General features: G+C 47.3%; 1 protein-coding gene across 1 annotated transcript; it reads right to left on the minus strand.

Annotated features, from left to right (window-relative positions):
- Positions 1-248: 248 nt before the first annotated feature.
- dnajb4 (DnaJ heat shock protein family (Hsp40) member B4) lies at positions 249-18,560 on the minus strand. The gene is made up of 3 exons (XM_078408149.1): positions 17,953-18,560; positions 11,940-12,520; positions 249-3,121 (listed from the first exon to the last, which is right to left on the minus strand). The coding sequence occupies exons 1-3, from the start codon at positions 18,161-18,163 to the stop codon at positions 2,888-2,890; spliced, it is 1,026 nt and encodes a 341-aa protein (XP_078264275.1). The 5' UTR covers positions 18,164-18,560; the 3' UTR covers positions 249-2,887.
- Positions 18,561-20,227: the final 1,667 nt, after the last annotated feature.

The following is a 20,227-nucleotide window of genomic DNA, read 5'->3' on the forward strand; positions in this document are numbered from 1 at the left end:
AATCGCCTACGTGGGACAGGTCCTTAACACTATATTCTTTCCTTTTCGCGCTATCTGTTGGTCTCATTCATGGTATGATTGCCTAGATTGCTAGATAGAGCTCTTAAGGATAGCGGAGTCAGGGGGTATGGGGAGAAGGCAGGAACGGGGTACTGATTGAGAATGATCAGCCATGATCACATTGAATGGCGGTGCTGGCTCGAAGGGCTGAATGGCCTCCTCCTGCACCTATTGTCTATTGACGGCATGCAAAAAAAGGTTTTACGCTGAATCTCGGCAAACACGACAATAACAAAGCAATACCATGCTCACACTGTGAATAAATATAGAAATATAAGACATAGAATGCCATGTAACCATGTTTGCGTTGCATTTATTAATAAAAAGTAAGACTTTTCCAGACAATATGCAATAAAAACCCTGCTTTAACGTTGGATCGGAGTAATTGCTGTCAGTATTGTTAGATCCGCTTCAGTTACTGAGTTACAAATGAAACTGCACACAATATCGTGATGCTCCAAGGATGCACCACTTGCTTCATGCTTTTAATTAAATCACCTCAAAAGATCCTTTTCCTTGCGATAGATTCTCAAGTGTAGCTGTTTCCACTAGTGGGAGAGTCTAGGAACAGAGGCCACAGCCTCAGAATAAAAAGATGTACCATTAGAAAGGAGATGAGGAGGAATTTATTTCGTCAAGAGTGTGGTGAATCTGTGGAATTCATTGCCACAGACGGCAGTGGAGGCCAAGTCAATGGATATTTTTAAGGCAGAGATTCTTGATTGGTACGGGGTGTCAGGAGAGAAGGCAGAAGAACGGGGTTGAGAGGACAAGATAGATCAGTCACGATTGAATGACGGACTAGACTTGACGGGCCGAATGGCCTAATTCTGCTCCTGGAACTTATGAAACCACTATGCCGCCTTTTAAGAATCTATCACAAGGCAATGGACTCGCCAGATTCGAACGGGGGCAGAAATGGGATAACATACGAGGTGCCTTCACAATATAAGTGGCTAAAATGTTGACAAAACCATCAAAAATCTGCTTTGAGTAAATACAGTGACATGTATCCAAACACCTGCCATGCTCATTGACAGTGAAGAGAATTGGGGACTCAAATTGCACTATGTTGAAACATATTTTTAAAGATTATGGTATATTTCTGTACGAAAGTGCTAATCTGGTAAAAACACATTATCTAGTTGGGTAAAGTGACACCATACATACATACACATGTTGCTAACAGCACACAGTGCATTCTGAATCCTAGAAATCCATCTTTGAGAACATGTTCTTGAATGGAATACTCACATCAGCATGGTCGCATTCATTTAGTGTAGTTTGATTCAGAGGTACAGCATGGAAACAGGCCCTTCGGCCCACCGAGTCCACACTGGCTATCAATCGATGTTACCACTAGTTCTACGTTATCCCACTTTCTCATCCACTCCCTCCACACCGAGGGTAATTTTACAGAGGGGCCAATTGACCCTCAAACCTGCACGTCTTTGGGAAGTGGGAGGGAACCGGAGCACACGGAGGAAACCCGCGCGGTCACAGAGAGAACGTACAAACTCCGCACAAACAGTACCCGTAGTCAGGATCGAACTCGGGTCTCCCAGCTGTTGCCTCACAGTGCAGGTTAATTGGCCTCTAAAAATCGCCGTTAGTGTGCAGGGAGTGGATGCAGGAACGGGGTAACAGGTAGGTAACAGTGTGGATGACTAATCGTGGGATGTGGGAAGAGTCTTAAAGGAGGAATGATAATGGGCAGCGAGACTTGTAAGATCTAATTCTGGGCTTTATGGGTTTGGCAGAAGGGCGAGCAACTGCCAATGATTGGGGAAGCAACAGGGGATGAGCAAAAGGCCTGAAATGGAGCAGCATTGTAGGTAGGAAGCAGATCGCAAGTAACAGATGACCAAGATAATGGATGGAACTGAAAACAAAAAGTTCAGGAATCGTTAAACTGGAGCCCGTACAAGTCAAAGCAATGATGTGTGTAAATGAGACTTGGTTCATGGGCATATGAACACATGCATTAAGAGGTGCCTAGGCTTCATCCACATAGTTTTCAATGATCTCAAGTTTATGCTCTTGAAAAGTCCAACCCATTGTGAATTTTTAGTTTCGAGATGCAGCGTGGAAACAGGCCCTTCGGCCCGACGAGTCCATACTGACCGTTGATCATCCATTCACACTCCCCACTTTCTCATCCACTCCCTGCACACGGGGGGGGGGGGGCAATTTTACAGAAGGCCAATTGACCCACAAACCCGCACATTTTTTAGGATATGGGCGCGCCCAGAGGAAACCCACGCGGTCACAGGGAGAACATGCAAACTCCACGCTGGCAGCACCCAAGATAAGGATGGAGCCTAGGTCTCTGATGCTAGCAGCTATGCCACTGAGCCATCTTGTGCTGCCACTCTTGAAAGGGTTCCGTCTCAAGTCAGCCAGCGTTCACATCCAAACAAACGATAAAAAAATGTACAAAAATGTCCACGTTAGCATCAGACGGAACACAGTGGAAAGCTTGCCTGTAAAGAACCACCACAAAAAATTATTGCTGTTGGTGAAAATCTCTCGAAAAGAGTCCTTGCTGCTTCTTCCCGGGGCGTGCAGGCTCAGTACTTCGAAGCAGTCATGTCGCTATGTACAAGAGTGCGAGGTGCTACTGGGTACAAGAACACGTCCTCACATCTATGAGCAGGAAGGAACTGCAGGGGCTGGTTTAATGGGAAGATCAACACAAAAAGCTGGAGTAACTCAGCAGGTCAGGCAGCATCCCTCAAGGGTCACGACCCCGAAACATCGCCCATTCCTTCTCTCCAGAGAGGCTGCCCTGCTGAGTCACTCCAGCATTTTGCGTCCGTCCTCACATCTACGACATGGGTAAGTGTCGCTTCAAGCCCTCTTTGGAAGACGTGCTGAGGAAGTCTGGGAACTTGACCTCAAATTCCACGATCAGGTCACCTCTTTGTTGGGGGCTCTTTGAGAATGGCACTCCTCTGCCGCTTATTCTCTTCCTCGCGCCCGGCTTAATCACCTCCTGGGTCGTTAGCGAGACGGATCTACCTTCCATGGTGGGCACGTGAATTGTACAACCGCACAGAGCCTGCAACGGAGAGGAATACAGAGTTAGTAGGAAGGAATATATATTCACAGCGCCGCGAGATTTTATATCTTCTAGAGACGTATAAAATTACAAAAGGACTGGACAAGCTAGGTGCAGGAAAAATGTTCCCGATGTTGGGGGAGTCCAGAACCAGGGGCCACACAGTCTAAGAATAAAGGGGAGGCCATTTAAAACTGAGGTGAGAAGAAACATTTTCACCCAGAGAGTTGTGAATTTGTGGAATTCTCTGCCACAGAGGGCAGTGGAGGCCAATTCACTGGATGAATTTAAATGAGAGTTAGATAGAGCTCTAGGGGCTAGTGGAATCAAGGGATATGGAGAGAAGGCAGGCAGGGGTTACTGATTGTGGATGATCAGCCGCGATCACAATGAGTGGCGGTGCTGGCTCGAAGGGCCAAATGGCCTCCTCCTGCACCTATTTTCTATGTTTCTATGTTTATGTTTCCATCAAGGCATCCGTTTTTTCTCATCATTAACCCTCCTCTTCCATTCCCTGGGAAAGAAAAAGTTCCTTCAGACCTTATTCAGAAACACAGACACAAGAGATCCTTTAAATAGATTGTTGCTGTTTCAAACATGCCATTGCCTTGTTGTCATTTGTTAATCATAGACTTGCCATTGGATCTGAAATCTCGCGCAGGTCCACCACTGAGTTTACAACTGATGCTCCTACACCTCCTTTAATCCGGACAAAATCACGAGTGCACTTGAATCCCCCCCCCTGGAAGTCTCCCCAAAAATGTGGCGTCTGGGAAGGGTGAGGTGACCTATCTCAACCTTATCGGGACTTCTGCGCCGATTGGCGGGTCGAATTTGCTCCCTGCGGCCTGGGCTCTGGAACACAGCCGACTCCTGAGGCTGACAGTCGGACTCCTCTCAGAGGCCGTGACCTCTGTTGCTCCGGGAGAACAGATAATCCAGAAAAGTATCACAAAATGCTGGAGTAACTCAGCAGGCCAGACAGCATCTAGGAGAGAGGGAATGGGTTACGTTTCGGGTCGAGACCCTTCTTCAGACTGAGGGTCTCGACCCGAAATGTCACCCATTCCACTTCTCCTAGATACTGCCTGACCTGCTGAGTTACTCCAGCATTTTGTGATACCTTCGATTTGTACCAGCATCTGCAGTTATTTTCCTAGATCATCCAGAAACGCTCTGGAACCAAGGGTGCCGACCTGAACTTGCTTTGCCTTCGTGGCTCAAGAATGTTATTAATCGATTGACTGATCGATTGATTGATTAATTGACCGATTGATTGATTAATTGACCGATTAATCAATCGATCAATTGTTTGAAAGATGCAGCATGGAACCCATCCCTTCGACCCACAGAGTTGGGATATAGGTGGGAAACCAGAGCACCCGGAGGAAACCCGCACGGTCATGGGGAGAACATGCCAACTCCACACAGACAGGACCCAAGATCGGGATCGAACCCGGGTCTCTGGCGCTGTGAGGCGGCGGCTCTACTCGCGATGCCACTGTGTCGCAATCGATAATAGTGGCTGAATTTAAAATATAGCAATTAAACCAAGAGCTGCCAGAACTTTTATCTCCTTAATAATACATATTTATTATTCAAAAGGCCTGTGAGCTGTGTCTTTGCATTTGGTTTCTGATTTCACAAAACAGAGAGAACATGACATACAAAATAGGAACTAGACACTGAGGCCAGCTACCATTCATTGAGATTCCTTGAAAGTGGTGTCGCAGGTAGCTAGGGTGGTCAAAAAGGCTTTTGCCACTTTGGCCTTCATCAGTTAGAGTATTGAGTATAGATGTTGGGGGCGGGGGGTCATGCTGCAGTCGTATAAGACATTGGTTAGACCACATTTGGAGTATTGTGTGCAGTTTCGGGCACCATGTTATATCATATCATATCATATATATACAGCCGGAAACAGGCCTTTTCGGCCCTCCAAGTCCGTGCCGCTCAGCGATCCCCGTACATTAACACTATCCTACACCCACTAGGGACAATTTTTTACATTTACCCAGCCAATTAACCTACATACCTGTACGTCTTTGGAGTGTGGGAGGAAACCGAAGATCTCGGAGAAAACCCACGCAGGTCACGGGGAGAACGTACAAACTCCTTACAGTGCAGCACCCGTAGTCAGGATCGAACCTGAGTCTCCAGCGCTGAGATATAGTCAGGTTGGAAAGAGTGCAGAGAAGATTTACTAGAACGTTGCCAGGACTCGAGGGTCTGAGCTATAGGGAGAGGTTGAGCAAGCTAGGACTCTATTCCTTGGAGTGCAAAAGGACAAGGCGTGATCTTTTTGGAGTGAACAAAATCGTGAGAGGAATGGCTCAGGTAAATGCATAGAGTCTCTTGCCCAGAGTAGGGGGATCATGAACCAGAGGACATAGGTTTAAGGTGAGGGCAGAAAGATTTAATACGAACCTAATGGGTAATGTTTTTTACACAAAGCGTGGTGGGTGTATGGAACGAGCTGCCAGAGGAGGTAGTTGAGGCTGGTACTATTGCAATGTTTAAGAAATACAGGTTCATGGATAGGATAGGTTTAGAGGTATAAGTGCCAAATGTGGGCAGGTGGGGCTAGTCTAGATGGGGTATGTGGTCAGTGTGGACAAGTTGGGCCGATGGGTCTGTATGACTGGATGGGGGATGATTTGATCATGGTCTCAGGTACACATTCCTGCCAGTGACTCCTGATCCTCCACTTGCCAGTAGAGTCCATCTTTCTCAGCCTTAGATATATTAGACAATAGACAATAGGTGCAGGAGGAGGCCATTCGGCCCCTCGAGCCAGCACCGCCATACAATGTGATCATGGCTGATCATTCTCAATCAGTAACCCGTTCCTGCCTTCTCCCCATACCCCCTGACTCCGCTATCCTTAAGAGCTCTATCTAGCTCTCTCTTGAATGCATTCAGAGAATTGGCCTCCACTGCCTTCTGAGGCAGAGAATTCCACAGATTCACAACTCTCTGACTGAAAAAGTTTTTCCTCATCTCAGTTCTAAATGGCCTACCCCTTATTCTTAAACTGTGGCCCCTTGTTCTGGACTCCCCCATCATTGGGAACATGTTTCCTGCCTCTAACGTGTCCAACCCCTTAATAATCTTATATGTTTCGATAAGATCTCCTCTCATCCTTCTAAATTCCAGTGTATACAAGCCCAGTCGATCCAGTCTTTCAACATATGACAGTCCCGCCATTCCGGGAATTAACCTAGTAAACCTACGCTGCACGCCCTCAATAGCAAGAATATCCTTCCTCAAATTTGGAGACCAAAACTGCACACATTACTCCAGGTGCGGTCTCACTAGGGCCCTGTACAACAGCAGAAGGACCTCTTTGCTCCTATATTCAATTAATTATTCCGTCTCTGCAGATCTCTGGGGATGATTCACAACCCAGATGAGAGGATTAGATCAGGTATTCCTTGCCCAGTCTCTTGCCCAGAGTAGGTGAATCGAGGACCAGAGGACATAGGTTTACGGTGAAGGGGAAAAGATTTATTAGGAATCTGAGGGGTAACTTTTTCACACAAAGGGTGGTAGGCGAATGGAACGAGCTGCCAGAGGAGGTAGTTGAGGCTGGGACTATCACAACATTTATGAAGCAATTGGACAGGTACATGGATAGGACAAGTTTGAAGGGATATGGACCAAACATGGGCAGGTGGAACTAGTGCTGCTGAGATATGTTGGCCGGTGTGGGCAAGTTGGACCGAAGGGTCTGTTTCCATGCTGTATCACTCAATGACTCTAAGATTAATCACTCAGAAGAAATTCTTCCTCATTGCCAACATAAATGAATGTCCCTTATTTTTGAATCTTTGTTTGATTAGACAGATCAGGTGACCAGCGTTGCATTTTCATTAATGAAGGAAAGTTCTTGGGAGACCAAAGGAACTGCAAATGGTTTCGGAAAAATGACATAAAGTGCTGGAGTAATTATGTCTGGAGAAGGGTCCCAACCTCTCATCTTCTCAAAGAGAAATTTCGTGTCGTTGCTCCCTGCTTTTCCAACAGCTGTTTTCGAGCACATTTTGACGAAGAACAATGATATATTTTGTAGATGGGAGCTGGTTCTGCCCGATTAGGAAGGAGTTTTCCTTTGATCTTGGACACATGCGATTTAGTTTAGTTTAGTTTAGAGATACAGTGCGGAAACAGGCCCTTCGGCCCACTGAGTCCTCGCCGACCAGCGATCCCCACACACTAACGCTATCCTGCACACTCGGGACAATTTATACTTACGCCAAGCCAATTAACCTACAAACCTGCACGTCTTTGGAGTGTGGGAGGACAATAGACAATAGGTGCAGGAGGAGGCCCTTCGGCCATTCGAGCCAGCACCGCCATTCAATGTGATCATGGCTGATCATTCTCAATCAGTACCCCGTTCCTGCCTTCTCCCCATACCCCCTGACTCCGCTATCCTTAAGAGCTCTGTCTAGCTCTTTCTTGAATGCATTCAGAGAATTGGCCTCCACTGCCTTCTGAGGCAGAGAATTCCACAGATTCACAACTCTCTGACTGAAAAAGTTTTTCCTCATCTCCGTTCTAAAATGGAGATCCCGGAGAAAACCCACGCAGGTCACGGGGAGAATGTACAAACTCCGTAAAGACAAGGATCGACGCTGGCGCTGTAAGGCTTAAGTTAGTTTTTGCAATGAAGACAGTAGAATTATGTAGCACCGAGGGTAATTCAAACCAATATGTCGGAACTTCAATGAGAGATATCCAATTAGTGCCTCTTCCCTGCTCTTTAGCCATTTCTCTGTAATTTTCTTCCCCCTGAGAGCATTTATCTAACTCAGTTTTGGAAGTTGCTATCAATTTGCATCCACCCCCTTTCAGGCTAAATGTCAGGCTGTGACAATTCACCCTGCAAGCAATTCCTCTCTATTTTTGTCTTGGCTTTTTGCCAGGAACAGGCAGTGCCTGAGTTTCATAAGGGTTCTGTTCCAGAGAACTGTCGGTAAGCCAATTTCTCCATAGATCTGTATCTGCTCATGTTGTATCACCATAATGTTCATTAGTTCATAAGTTCTAGGAGCAGATTTTGGCCACTCGGCCCATCAAGTCTACTCCGCCATTTAATCATGGCCGATCTATCTTTCCCTCTCAACCCCAGTCCCCTGCCTTCTCCCGATAACATAGAAAATAGGTGCAAGAATCGCGGGCCAACATCGCCATTCAATATGATCATGGCTGATCATCCAAAATCAGTGCCCCGTTCCTGCTATCTCCCCATATCCCTCGATTCCGTTAGCCCTAAGAGCTACATCTAACTCTCTTGAATACATCTTGACACCCTTGCTAATCAAGAATTTGTCAATCTCTGTCTTAAAAATATCCACTGACATGGCCTCCATTGCTGTCTGTGACAAGTTTGTAGGTTAATTTGGATTTGGGAAAAATCTGTTCCATCTCATATTTTGCTTGGACAGTTTACACCCCAGCGGTATGAACATTGACTTCTCTAACTTTAGATTGCTCCTCTGACCCTCTCTTTCCCCTCCCCTTCCCAGTTTTCCCACTAGTCTTCCTGTTTCCTACTACACCCTTATATGTCCCACCCCCTCCCCTGACATCAGTCTGGAGAAGGGTCTCGACCCGAAACGTCGCCCATTCCTTCTCTCCAGAGATTCTGTCTGACCTGCTGAGTTACTCCAGCATTTTGTGTCTACCTTCGATTTAAACCAGCATCTGCAGTTTTCTTTCCTACACATCTCGCCCTCATCCCAGGTCACAATAAACTCCCACTTTCAAACAGGAAAAAAAAGGAACTAATTCTCAGACATCTTGTACACCACTTGGTCAAGGGGAAGCTCTTATGGGCATACCGTGGCACAGCCGATAGAGCCATGATTGAATGGCGGGGTAGACTTAATGGGCTGAATGGCCTAATTCTGCTCCTATTACTTATAACCTTATGACTTCATAGGTTTCCCCCAGGTGCTCTGATTTCCTCCCACATCCAAAGGATGGCATGGGATTGTAGGTTAATTGGCCTCTGTAAAATCCCTCCTATTGTGTAGGAAGTGGATGTGGCAATGGGATAACATCGAACTAGTGTGAATGGGAGTTTAGATGAATAAGGGGGAACCTCAATGAAACATACAGAATAGTGAAAGGCTTGGATATAGTGGATATGGAGAGGATGTTTCCACTAGTGGGAGAGTCTAGGACCAGAGGGCACAGCCTCAGAATTAAAGGGCGTTTTTTTATGAAAGAGATGAGGAGAAATTTCTTTAGTCAGAGGGTGGCGAATCTGTGGAATTCTTTGCCACAGAAGGCTGTGGAGGCCAAGTCAGTGGATATTTTTAAGGCGGAGAGAGATAGATTCTTGATGAATACGGGTGTCAGGGGTTATGGGGGGAAGGCAGGAGAATGGGGTTAGGAGGGAGAGATAGATCAGCCGTGATTGAATGGTGAAGCTTGACTAGAACTTGAACGAGTGAATATCTGACCTTGAAGTATACAAAGTGATGTTTAGAGAGGTGCCCGAAAGTAAAAATGGTCACGTAGAAAAGGTGTGGCACGGTGGCGCAGCGGTAGAGTTGCTGCCTTACAGCACCATAGACCCCAGGTTTGATCCTGACTACGGGTGCTGTCTGTACGGAGTTTATATGTCATCCCCGTGACCTGCGTGGGGTTTCTCCGGTCTCCTCCCACACACCAAAGACATGCAGATTTGCAGGTTAATTGGCTTCGTATACTTGTAAATTGTCCCTGGTGTGTGTCGGATAGTGTGAGCGTGCAGGGATCGCTGGCCGGTGGGCCGAAGGGCCTGTTTCCGCCCTGTATCTCTAAACTAAACCCAAAAAACCCGAAGTGAACAAAAAGGTCTAAAAACAGTGGGAGAGCGGCTCAGAGAGAAAATTCTGGAGCTGAGGGAGAAACAAAGAGAATGTGGTAGACTAGAACTGGCAATGAATTGTGTAGCAACTGTGTTACCCCCGACTCATGGCTAAAATATTACATGGCTCAGAATATCAGATATCATAACTTTCCACCTGAATTCCTTCCCCCATCTTCACAATTCGCAACTCTCTATCCTTTTGGCTTACATAGAAACATAGAAACATAGAAAATAGGTGCAGGAGTAGGCCATTCGGCCCTTCGAGCCTGCACCGCCATTCAATATGATCATGGCTGATCATCCAACTCAGTATCCCGTACCTGCCTTCTCTCCATACCCCCTGATCCCTTTAGCCACAAGGGCCACATCTAACTCCCACTTAAATATAGCCAATGAACTGGTCTCAACTACCTTCTGTGGCAGAGAATTCCACAGATTCACCACTCTCTGTGTGAAAAAAAACGTTCTCATCTCGGTCCTAAAAGACTTCCCCTTATCCTTAAACTGTGACCCCTTGTTCTGGACTTCCCCAACATCGGGAACAATCTTCCTGCATCTAGCCTGTCCAACCCCTTAAGAATTTTGTAAGTTTCTATAAGATCCCCCCTCAATCTTCCAAATTCCAGCGAGTACAATCCGAGTCTATCCAGTCTTTCTTCATATGAAAGTCCTGCCATCCCAGGAATCATGTTTTTTCATCTCTGGCCATTGTCCAACCTATCAGAAATCCCCCTTGCCTGCTTTCACCTATTACTGACTTCGTCCTGCCTCCTCTCCCTTCCAGCTTTTCCCCCTACCCCCCTCCATGATCAGCCATGATCATATTGAATGGCGGTGCAGGCTCGAAGGGCCGAATGGCCTACTCCTGCACCTATTTTCTATGTTTCTATGTTTCTCCCCTCACAATCAGTCTGAAGGAGAGTGCTGGCCTAAAACATCACCTCTGTTCTCCAGAGATTTTTTTTGCCTGACCCCCTGAGTTACTCCAGCACTTTGTATCTTTCTTCGGTAAAGAAGCATCTGCAGTTTCCTTGTTATAAACATTCCAGAATATCTTGAGGATGATTCCCGAACCAGAACTGGTGGAGACTGGAACTGTTCTTGAGCATGTGGAAGAACTGGAAAGAAATGCAAAGTGTACAGCTCATCTAACAGACAGGGAAAGCAAGGTTCACATTCCAAGCAGAACTGGTGGTTCACCAAACTGGAGTGTAGGCCTGATCTACCACCTACCTCATCGCAGACCCTTGCACTGCCTTTGTGTAGGAAAAAAACTGCAGATGCTGGTTTAAATCGAAGGTAGACACAAAATGCTGGAGTAACTCAGTGGGTCAGGCAGCATCTCTGGAGCGAAGGAATGGGGGGGAAAAAAACTGCAGATGCTGGTTTAAATCGAAGGTAGACACAAAATGCTGGAGTAACTCAGTGGGTCAGGCAGCATCTCTGGAGAGAAGGAATGGGGGGGGAAAAAAACTGCAGATGCTGGTTTAAATCGAAGGTAGACACAAAATGCTGGAGTAACTGGAAAAAAACTGCAGATGCTTCTTCAGTCTGAAGAAGGGTCTCGACCCGAAACGTCACCCATTCCTTCTCTCCAGAGATGCTGCCTGACCTGCTGAGTTACTCCACCATTTTGTGTCTACCTTGCACTACCTTTCATCAGTACACTTCCAGATTCAGGGACAGTTTCTTCCCAGCTGTTATCAGGCAACTGAACCACTCTACCACCAACCTGACCTCCCATCCACCTCACTGGAGCTGTTCGAACTATATTTAATTGGACTTTACCGGTTTTTATATTGCACTAAACATTATTCCCTTTGTACTGTATCCATACGCTGTGGACGGCTTGATTGTAATCATATATCGTATTTCCGCTGACTGGATAACACGCAACAAAAAAGCTTTCCACTGTACCACGGTACACGTGACAATAAACTAAACCAAACGTACCTCCCGAAGGCTGACCCGAGCATGGTAGACAATATTTGATCCGTCCCTCTTGAAGTGAGGATGAGGCTTATCCTTCAGTATAAAGACCACGTCTGCTGGTATAGTGTTGGGCATTTCGTCGCCTTCCTTTGGGAATGTGATCTTCGTTCCCTCCTTCCAGCCCTTTTTAATCTCGATGGTCAGTATTTTGTCCTCCATCCGGATGGTCCTGCCGTCTGGGTTGAGGCGTTTCCTGGAGATCTTCATCCTCTTGGTGGAGCCGTTGTAGACCTCCTCCAAGGACACCTTGAGATCATGGACGATGGGAGGGTCCTGCCTACGCTGCGTTGGCCCCATCATCCCTCCCCGGTGCCGGTCCCTGGGGAAGCCGTTCATGCCGAAGCCCCCAAAGTGGCCGAAGATGTCCGGATCCACGTCCATGGACTCCCCCTGCTGGCCATTGGCCATCCTCCTCCCGAAGAACATCTCGAAGGGGTTGGCGCCATTAAAGAAAGCGGCAAAGGTGGCGTGAGGATCTCCGTGGAAACTGTAGCGGAACGTCCCTCCCTGATCATCGTTCCCACCAATTCCTCCTTTCAGACCTGCAATGGAAGAAGAAAAGAATACAGAAAAAATCATTCACGCTTTCATTTCCTCCCGCCTATACTACTGCAACTCCCTATACACTGGGATCAGCCAATCTTCCCTGTCCCGCCTGCAACTGGTCCAAAACGCCGCAGCGAGACTCCTGACGGGTACCCGTAAAAGGGACCACATCACCCCGATTCTGGCCTCTCTCCACTGGCTCCCTGTACGGTACAGAATCAACTTCAAGCTCCTCCTATTCACGTATAAAGCCCTAAATGGACACTCCCCCCCCCTACATCAAAAATCTTCTAACCCCCCTCTCTAACTCCAGGTCCCTCAGATCGGCCGACTTGGGGCTATTCACTATCCCGCGGTCTAGGCTTAAACTCAGGGGTGACCGCGCTTTTGCGGTTGCAGCTCCTAGACTGTGGAACAGCATCCCTCTCCCCATCAGAACTGCCCCCTCCATTGACTCCTTTAAGTCCAGGCTCAAAACATATTTCTACTCCCTAGCGTTTGAGGCTCATTGAGGAGGCGCTGTGAACTGTTTGCGTGCTACTGTATGTTTTCATTTTTTTTCTATTGGAACCTAATCAAATGTACAGCACTTTGGTCAACGTGGGTTGTTTTTAAATGTGCTATACAAATAAAATTGACTTGACTTGACTTGACTTTGTCAGTCTGTGGCTGCACCGAGACAGTACGCAAAGACGTGGAAGACAACGCAAGTATAAATCAAATTCTCATTACTCCCTGAACCCAAACCACCAATTTAGCAGGACATGCAGCATCTCTGTAGAGAAGGAATGGGTGACAATTGTTTTTTCATGTATGCATGCATATATATATATATATATATATATATAATATATATATAGATAAAAAACCAAGAGTCAAGAGTGTTTTATTGCCATATGTTCCAGATAGAACAATGAAATTCTTACTTGCATCAGCACAACAGAATATGTAAACATAGACTGTAAACAACATAATAAACGAGGAAAAAGGTTCTGCTTGTGCATATATATACACATACCCAAATATACATATACACATACACATATATGTATATACACATATATATATATATTTGTGTGTGTGTATATATATATATAAATATATATATATATATATATATATATATATATATATATATATATATATATTTGTGTGTGTGTGTGTATGTAGGAAAATCTCATATTTCGCTTGGGCAGCTGACACCCCAGCAGTATGAACATTGATTTCTCTAACTTCAGATAGTTCCTCTGTTGCTCTCTTTCCCCTCCCCCCTTCACAGTTCTCCCACTGACTTCCTGTCTATGACTCCATCCTATCTTTGTCCCGCCCCCTCCACTGACATCAGTCTGAAGAAGGGACTCGACCCGAAACGTCACCCATTCCTTCTCTCCTGAGATGCTGCCTGACCCGCTGAGTTACTCCAGCATTTTATGATACACACACACACACACACATATATATATATATATATATATATATATATATATATATATATATATATATATATAGCATTCAAGAGAGAGCTAGATAGAGCTCTTAAGGATAGCGGAGTCAGGGGGTATGGGGCGAAGGCAGGAACGGGGTACTGATTGAGAATGATCAGCCATGATCACATTGAATGGCGGTGCTGGCTCGAAGGGCTGAATGGCCTCCTCCTGCACCTATTGTCTATATAACGTGTGTGTGTGTGTGTGTGTGTGTGTGTGTGTGTGTGTGTGTGTGTGTGTGTGTGTGTGTGTGTATATATATATATATATGTATCTTTGGGTATGGGTATATTATATTGTTTATAGTGTATGTAACAGCATATTCTGTTGTGCTGATGCAAGTAAGAATTTCATTGTTCTATCTGGGACATATGACAATAAAACACTCTTGACTCTTGGTTCCCGTAAGGATATTTTTTAGTCATTTTGCGATTGTTAATTTATTTAATTTTAGTTTCTTATATATTATCAATATGTATTACATTTACAAGCCTCTTACGTTGCAGCAAGTAAGAATTTCATTGTTGCATTATTGGTACACACGACAATGAAACACCCGTGACTCTCTTGAACCTTGAGTTTTGTCCTCCAATCCATTCACTCCATTCATTGCCCCCTCCAATCTCCAATTGACTATAGACATTCCAAATTTCAAACTGGTGAATGATAATACGCTAAAGGTGTGGCACAATGGTCGGTAAAGGGAGACTTAGTCAGAATGTGTAGGAAGGAACTATCTACGCTAGTTTGTACCGAAGATAGACTCAAAATACTGGAGTAACTCAGCGGGTCAGTCAGCAAAGGTAGACATGAAATGATGGAGTAACTCAGTGGGACAGGCAGCATCTCTGGAGAGAAGGAATGGGTGACCTTTCGGGTCGAGACCCTTCTTCAGACCAGCATGACTGGAGGCAAGGAATAGGTGACGTTTCGGATCAGAACCCTTCTTCAGGCTGTAGAAGGGTACTGACCCGAATGTCACTTATTTTTTCTCTCCAGAGATGCTGCTGGACCCGCTGAGTTACTCCAGCATTTTGCCTCTATCTTCGAGATTTAGTCAGAGTTTGGTTGTGATCCAATTGACTGGTTTAACAGACTTCAGAGAAGGTATTTCAAGGAACATCATGGTGTACGGGTGAAAGAGGAGGGAAATGAGGCTAGCTCGCACTCACTTGATGGGCCAAGTGCATCCCTTTTGTCTTGTATTATTCAAAGAAATATACCTGCTCAGCTCATGGACTTCAGCAAATCAATTGGTGTAGGGATGAAGGTAGACACCAAATGCTGGAGTAACTCAGCGGGACAGACAGCATCTCTGGAGAGAAGCAATGGGTGACGTTTCGGGTCGAGACCCCTCTTCACTCTTCATTGCTTCTCTCCAGAGATGCTGCCTGTCCCGCTGAGTTACTCCAGCATTATGTGTCTACCTTTGATTTAAACCAGCATCTGCAGTTCTTTCCTACACATGAAGTAGGAATGAGACACAGTGACCCTGTTCAATTCGGGTACCATGGAGGAATTTAGAACATTGTGTTCAGTTCTGGACACCGTGTTATAGGAAAGATGTTATCAAGCTGGAAAGGGTACAGAAAAGATTTACCAGGTTGTTGCCAGGACTAGAGGGTCTGGGCGATAGGCAGAGGTTGATTAGGCTGGGTCTCTATTCCTTGGAACGCGGAACGAGCTGCCAGAGGAGGTAGTTGAGGCAGGAACTATCGCAACATTTAAGAAGCAATTAGACAGGTACATGGATAGGACAGGTTTGGAGGGATATGGGGCAAACACGGGCAGGTGGGACTAGTGTAGCTGGGACATGTTGGTCGGAGGACTATCGGAACGCAGCCCCCAGCCTTGGAGGGCATCTACAACACACGATGCCTCAGAAAAGCCACCAGCATCCACAAAGACTCTTCACACCCCTGCAACAGTCTGTCCGAACTTCTACCATCGGGCAGACGATACAAGGCCTTCTACGCCCGCACCTCCAGACTCAGGAACAGCTTCATCCCCAGGGCCATAGCTGCTATGAACCGGTCCTGCTGAGCCGGATGGTCACATCGCACAGTGAACCGGCACAGATCTACTTGCACTTTATTCTGTTTTAAAACTGTTCCAATTTGTTTCATTGGGTTGTTTAAATTAATACTGACTAACTAATTAATTTATTGCATCGTATGGGAGGCGCATTCCCAATCTCGTTGTACCCCTGTACAATGACAATAAAGATATATTGTATTGTATTGTATTGCATTGTGTGGGCGAGTTGGGCCGAAGGGCCTGTTTCCTCGCTGTATCTATCACTCTATGAATGCATGGTGACCATCCCATCTCACCTCCCCATGGACAGATAGATACATGCCGCTGAACCAACCAGTGGGATGGTGACTGGTGCTTGGTTGGGGAAAGCGAGGTTAAACCATGATGTAATGGACTGCAGCACAGGTGCTCGGAGAACCGAGACCTCCCTGAACATTCAGAGAAATGACCAAGTGGGAACATTCCCATTTACAAGGGTGGATAGATTTCGCAAACTTTGAAGTCAAGAGTCTTCTAAAACAGATCCATCCATGGTCGCGGTCACTCCTCTCTGCCTCCAGCATTGGGCAGGTTTGTGACTGGGCGTAAGAGAGAGAGAGAGACACACAAAAAGCTGGAGCTACTCAGCGGGACGGGCAGCATCTCTGGGAGGGGGGGGGAGGGGGGAGGAATGGGTGACACTTCGGGTCGAGAGACCCTTCTTCTGTAACCGAGAGACCGTGAATCGAGGGAGGTGGGATGGGGGGGGGGGGGGTGGGGATGGGAGGGTGGGGATGGGAGAGTAGGATGGGCAGGTGGGATGGGGATGTGGGATGGGGAGGTGGGATGGGGAGGTGGGATGGGGGGGTTGGGATGGTGAGGTGGGATGGGGATGTGGGATGGGGGGGTGGGATGGGGATGTGGGATGTGGGATGGGGGGGTGGGATGGGATGGAGAGGTGGGATGGGGCTGGGATGGGGAGGTGGGATGGGGAGGTGGGATGGGGAGGTGGGATGGGGGATGTGGGATGGGGGGGTTGGGATGGGAAGGTGGGATGGGAAGGTGGGATGGGGAGGTAGGATGGGGAGGTGGGATGGGGGTGAGCTTTGGAGAACAACATCACACTAACGTTGTTAGTGAAAAGATTAGAATGTCCCCGGGAGGTGGGATTGGGGAGGGTGGGATTGGGGAGGGTGGGATGGGGGGGGGGGGGATGGAGGAGGTGGGATGGGGGTGTGCGATGGGGAGGTGGGATGGGGGGGTGGGATGGGCAGGTGGGAGGGGATGGAGAGGTGGGATGGGGGTGGGATGGGGGTGGTGGGATAGGGAGCTGGGATGGGGGGGGTGGGGATGGGGGGTGGGGAGGTGGGATGGGGGGGGTTGGGATGGGAGGTGGGATGGGGGGGGTGGGATTGGGATGTGGGATGGGGGGGGGTGGAGGTGGGATGGGGGTAAAGCTTTGGAGAACAACATCACACCAACGTTGTTAATGAAAAGATTAGAATGTCCCCGGGAGGTGGGATTGGGATGTGGGGTGGGATGGGATGGGCAGGTGGGATGGGGGGGGGATGGGGGAGGTGGGATGGGGGGTTGGGATGGAGACGTGGGGTGGGATGGTGGGGTTGGGATGGGCAGGTTGGGATGGGCAGGTGGGATGGGGGGTTGGGATGAGCAGGTGGGGGGGGGGTGAGCTTTGGAGAACAACATCACACCAACGTTGTTAATGAAAAGATTAGAATGCCCCCGCACGAAATTCGCAGGGGAACCACCAATGCCTGGAGCCATCACCGTTACACAAACAGCTGCAACAATTGCACCTCACTCAGTGCCCACTCCAAGTGTGGAGCGACCCCTTCACTAGACAACGAGAGACTCCCTTCCCCTCCCCACCCCTTCCCCTCCCCTCCCCTCCCCTCTTTGCTTACCTTCTTCCCCGAATTGATCGTAGATTTCCTTCTTCTTGGGGTCGCTCAAGACCTCGTAGGCTTCGGCCACCTCCTTGAACCTGTCCTCTGCGTTGGGAGACTTGTTCTTGTCCGGGTGCCATTTCAGGGCTTGCTTGCGATAAGCCTTCTTGACCTCTTCTTCGGAAGCCCCCTTTTGCAAGCCCAGGATGGTGTAATAATCTTTGCCCATCGTACAGTGCAACAAAACAAAAAAAAGACTGCAGAGGGTGGTGGGGTTGCCCTTCAGAGATAAAGGTTCAGTGATCACTCTGCTGGGGAATTAACCCACACCTGTCTACTGGCAGTAACCGATCACTCTCAAAACATCTCTCTCTCTCTCCCTCTCTCTCTCTCCCTTCCTTCACTGCAGCTGACTTTATATAAAACCTCATTCAGCCTGGGTTTAAAAAAAAAAAAAGCCCTAGTCCTTTCCAGAACATCTATAAACGTCATTTCCCATCCATCCAGACAAGACTGACGCAAAACTTTGAACATTCCTGCCACCGCCCTTTCTCCTAAAAAGGAAACAACAGCGCACAATAGGTCAAATTATCTAGAATTTGAGCAAACGGTGGTGGACTCTCGCAGATGCTGCAGTCGTGAGCACAAGCCACACACGCTAACAGTGCTGGGCTGGGGCTGGGGACACACAGACTCAGTGGGTCAGCCGGCATCTGTGGAGCAAAATGACCAGATCTCCCTCTATCTTCCTGTCCTTTAGATAGTTCCTCTGTCCCTCTCTTCCCCCTCCTCCTTCCCAGATCTCCCTCTATCTTCCTGTCCTTTAGATAGTTCCTCTGTCCCTCTCTTCCCCTCCTCCTTCCCAGATCTCCCTCTATCTTCCTGTCCTTTAGATAGTTCCTCTGTCCCTCTCTTCCCCTCCTCCTTCCCAGATCTCCCTCTATCTTCCTGTCCTTTAGATAGTTCCTCTGTCCCTCTCTTCCCCTCCTCCTTCCCAGATCTCCCTCTATCTCCCTGTCCTTTAGATAGTTCCTCTGTCCCTCTCTTCCCCTCCTCCTTCCCAGATCTCCCTCTATCTTCCTGTCCTTTAGATAGTTCCTCTGTCCCTCTCTTCCCCTCCTCCTTCCCAGATCTCCCTCTATCTCCCTATCCTTTAGATAGTTCCTCTGTCCCTCTCTTCCCCTCCTCCTTCCCAGATCTCCCTCTATCTTCCTGTCCCTGTTGCTCCCCATCCGCAGATGCTGCCTGCCCCCGCTGGGTCGTCATTTCTCTCGTGTTTCGCCTTGCATTTAACTGCCTTCCCCAAACTCTGGAATCATGTCAAATGCGATCACCATGAGATATCACAAAAAGGCCACTCACTGATCATATTTTAAAAAAAAGACAAAAGTCCTGGAGTTACTCAGCGGGTCAGGCAGCATCTGGGGAGGGAAATGGGTATGGAGTGAGACCCAATGCAAATTGGAGGAACAGCACCTCATATATCACTATATACTGACATTTTTTTCCCCGTTTATTATTGTTTAACAATAGACAATAGGTGCAGGAGGAGGCCATTCGGCCCTTCGAGCCATCACCGCCATTCAATGTGATCATGGCTGATCATTCTCAATCAGTACCCCGTTCCAGCCTTTTCCCCATACCCCCTGACTCCGCTATCCTTAAGAGCTCTATCTAGCTCTCTCTTGAATGCATTCAGAGAATTGGCCTCCCTCCACTGCCTTCTGAGGCAGAGAATTTCACAGATTCACAACTCTCTGACTGAAAAAGTTGGACTGGCCCAAACTCTGGAATCATGTCCAATGCCATCACCATGGCGGCGAGATCTCACAAAAAGGCCACTCACTGATCATATATTAAAAAAAAGACAAAAGTGCTGGAGTTACTCAGCGGGTCAGGCAGCATCTGGGGAGGAAATGGGTATGGAGTGAGACCCTACGCAAATTGGAGGAACAGCACCTCATATATCCCTATATACTGACTTTTTTTCTCCCCGTTTATTATTGTTTACAGTACTATGTTTACATATTCTGTTGTGCTGTTGCAAGTAAGAATTTCATTGTTCTGTTTGGGACACATGACAATAAAACACTCTTGACTGTTAAAAAAAATTAGCAGAAAGATGTACCCTGCAATTTAAGAAAGAGTTAGATATAGTTCTTAGGGCTAACGGAATCAAGGGAAACAGGGAGAAAGCAGGAACGGGGGATACTGATTTTGGATGATCAGCCATGATCATATTAGAAACATAGAAAATAGGTGCAGGAGTAGGCCATTCGGCCCTTCGAGCCAG

This window comes from Rhinoraja longicauda, chromosome 11 (assembly GCF_053455715.1).
Source record: "Rhinoraja longicauda isolate Sanriku21f chromosome 11, sRhiLon1.1, whole genome shotgun sequence".
NCBI classification, from domain to species: Eukaryota; Metazoa; Chordata; class Chondrichthyes; order Rajiformes; family Arhynchobatidae; genus Rhinoraja; species Rhinoraja longicauda.